At 36.9% G+C, this 3,448-nt stretch overlaps 1 protein-coding gene across 1 annotated transcript in view; it reads right to left on the reverse strand.

Moving 5' to 3' along the window:
• Positions 1 to 1,051: 1,051 nt before the first annotated feature.
• Positions 1,052 to 3,448, reverse strand: part of LOC107571355 (uncharacterized) — a 10,577-nt gene continuing 8,180 nt past the window's right edge. The window contains exons 10-11 of the mRNA XM_016257675.1: positions 2,960 to 3,199; positions 1,052 to 1,268 (exon numbers count right to left, since the gene is read on the reverse strand). Coding sequence (XP_016113161.1) covers positions 1,140 to 1,268; positions 2,960 to 3,199 — 369 coding nt within the window. The 3' untranslated portion in view covers positions 1,052 to 1,139. The remainder of the gene's footprint in view (positions 1,269 to 2,959; positions 3,200 to 3,448) is intronic.

The following is a 3,448-nucleotide window of genomic DNA, read 5'->3' on the forward strand; positions in this document are numbered from 1 at the left end:
TTAAATGAAACTCAGCCATGCAAAACGTACTGTAAAAGAAAAAAAACAAAAAAACTAGTATAATATTGCGGATTCAAATGCACTGACACTATGGGATGAGAACATGAAATGAACTGAGATAATGACATTATTGTCTTCTCTAAAACTGCTTTACAGCTGAAATTGAATTTGATTCACTATTGATTAATTTTACAACATTAACTCTGTTATATTCCTGTTTATTAATGCGAAGCTGCTTTAAACGATCTGTATTGTATAAAACGCTATAGAAAGAAATATAATTTGACACTGAAAAAAAATTACTTGGTAAAAGTTCAAAGCTGTCTTCGAACAAGCGAGTGTTACTGGTTAGATAATTAAAGCGTTAGTATAAAAGCATCTCATGTGATGGGTTAATGAGAGAGCCAAGGCTTGCATTAATTAGTAAAATTAAGATTAATTTATCATTATCATGACACCATGGTAATATCATGTTTTTTGGACACTACCATGATCATAATGTCATGGTATTTTTTAGGTACCGTAAAGTACCATGTGCATATCGTGGTATATGAATATAGTAATCATGCAGATCTATGATATACAGTATATCAAGATATTACCAGCAGATGTAAATATCACAGAACATTCTGTAGGGGAGCCACTACCTTGATACAACAGTTTATTAAGGTCACCATAGTTTAGTTTTTTGACCATATTTTACAGCCAATTTTACTTTATCAGGTGGAGATGAAAGGGAAAGAAGGCATGAGTATTTATTAAGAGCAGCAAATCAGCATATTAGAATGATTTCTGAAGATCATGTGACACTGAAGACTGGAGTAATGATGCTGAAAATACAGCTTTGATCACTGAAATAAATGACAGTTTAACAGATATTCACAAAGAAAACAGTTATTTTAAATTAGAATAATATTTCACAATTTTACTGTATTTTTGATCAAATAAATGCAGCCTTGGTGAGCAGAAGAGACTTCATTCAAAAATATTTAAAAAATCTTTATATTCCACAATTTTAAGTTATTTAATTTTAATTAAAAGATTAAGGTGCCAAACATTTTATTTTAGAATAATGTGCATTAATGAACTGTTCACAATAATGTCAGGAATGAGAAATAAGGAAGTAAATGATCACACACTCAGAGTCTATTTTCACGGTTTAACCGTCGTAAATCAAGAACGTCCTGCAGCATGAAGCGAATTCTGGAAGAGGTTTTCCGCTCCTTAATAATTTTCTCCATCTGGTTTACATATTGATCCATTCGGTGCTGAAAAGACAAAAAAATATATGCACGAGTCTTAAATGATATATTATTGAAATCAATATTTTAATATTGCTCCTTGAGAGGCAGTCGTGGCCTTATGGTTAGAGAGTCGGACTTGTAACCCAAAGGTTATGGGTTTGAGTCTCAGGTCTGGCAGGAATTGTTGGTGGGGGGAGACAATGACAAGCACCTTCTTTCACCCTCAATACCACGACTGAGGTGAGACCTTTGAGCAAGGCACTGAACCCCCAAATGCTCCCCGAGTGCTGCAGCACATGGCTGCCCACTGCTCTGTGTGTGTGTGTGTGTGTGACAAATGAGGACATACATTTGTATAATGACACAGGTATTACAAGGAGAAGGTGACTTTCAGGACATTACCCCATGTCCCCACTTTTCAAAACGCTTATAAATCACACAGAATGGAGTGTATTGAAAATCTGAAAATGCAGAAAGTCTCCTGTGAGGGGTAGGTTTAGGGGTAGGGTTGGTGTAGGGCAATAGAATATACGGTCTGTACAGTATAAAAACCATTACGCCTATGGAGAGTCCCCACTTTTCACAAATGTAAACCTGTGTGTGTGTGTGTGTGTGTGTGTGCGTGCTCTAGTGATATGTCGTTTGCAAACAAGCAGGCTCTAAGAGCAGATTCTTTGTAGCAAATGGGGAGAGCCGGAGCCTTCTATTTTAGCCCAATTTAGCAATTGTGAATGGTTTGTGTGTTGGTAAACAATTTTTTATTCAGTGTTTTCATAAAAGCCTTGTTTTTATGCATTTTTCTCGTTGCTAAAAAAAAACACATGTGGCTAATCACATGGGAGGATAGACTAGGATCATACCATTATGTGAAAGAAGGAAGGGGGACACACGCTCAGAAGATAGCGAGTGTAGTGGTACAGGCAAGGTACACAGAGTGACAGAGAGAGGCGGGGAGCCGGATTTAAACGCAAGCGCGTTGGTTAAGGTAGGAAGACACTGCATTGTTGCAACATCGGTCGCCTCAGAGAGAGTCTTCTCAAAAACAGGACAAATAATCACAGAGAGAAGAAATGGCATCAGCACACCCAAGCTGAGGCATCTGATATTTCTGAATGCCAACCTGCACTAAAGACTAAAGTGTCTTAATGTTAAGACTTTTGCCTTTATTTATTTAATTAGTTTGCTGTGGTTCTGTGTTCAATTAAAGTTTTATTAAAATGTTAAATAATAGTAACTGTATTTTTTTGTAATGAAAAAAATGCATAAAAATAATGCTATTATAAAAACACTGAATAAAAAATTGCTTACCAACACACAGACCATTCACAATTGCTAAATTGGGCTAAAATAGAAGGCTCCGAGTGATACTAAATGAAGAGCCGAATCTTTGAAAAGAGCCGGACTTCCCATCACTAGTGTGTTCACTGCTGTGTGTGCGCACTTGGATGGGTTAAATGCAGAGCACACATTCTGAGTATGGGTCACTGTACTTTGCCATGTGTCACTTCATTCACTTACTCACAAAGACGGAATAAAAATAATTGTATTGCCTCACTCCCCCATTTTTTATTTAGTATCTTTAACATCATTACATATTTTATCATTTACTTTTGTAATTTTGTTGTATGTTTCTGTTGTTTTTATTTACATTTTTTAAAATTTTATATTCAATGTTAAATGTATTTTTTTTAAGTTATGTAATGAGCGTGTGTCACCTTGGCCTTCTCGAAGTCCAGATGTTTCCAGCTGGTGGACAGCAGGCAGCAGAGACACTCCAGATTCTTCTCGTCATCGCGGTTCTTCAGCAGTTTGACGATGCAGTCGTGCATGATGGGCTCCGTCAGCATCTTCAGCTTGAACAGCTCGCAAGTGAACTTGATGTTGCCTAGCGACCGTCGGCGGGCTTCTTCTTTGGCGTCCTCGAGGTCCTCCTTTAGCCTCTGCTTCTCCTCTTCCTGAAGGGGCAGAAACAGGAAGTGAAGTCATAAATGCCTTTGTACTATGTAAATATAGAAGTATATACATATAAATATATGCATATTCGCATACTGTCTTCTTGATATAAATCGTAATTGCAAATCATAATACGTTTAAAACAGCAATCAAACATGACAGTACAGTATGTCGTGCTATTTGACATTGCTGATTATGAAACGACAAACACACACACACACACTCTCTCACTCTCTCTCTCTCTCTCACAC

The sequence above is a fragment of the Sinocyclocheilus grahami genome, unplaced genomic scaffold (genome assembly GCF_001515645.1).
Source record: "Sinocyclocheilus grahami isolate Dianchi unplaced genomic scaffold, SAMN03320097.WGS_v1.1 scaffold1584.1, whole genome shotgun sequence".
Classification (NCBI taxonomy): domain Eukaryota; kingdom Metazoa; phylum Chordata; class Actinopteri; order Cypriniformes; family Cyprinidae; genus Sinocyclocheilus; species Sinocyclocheilus grahami.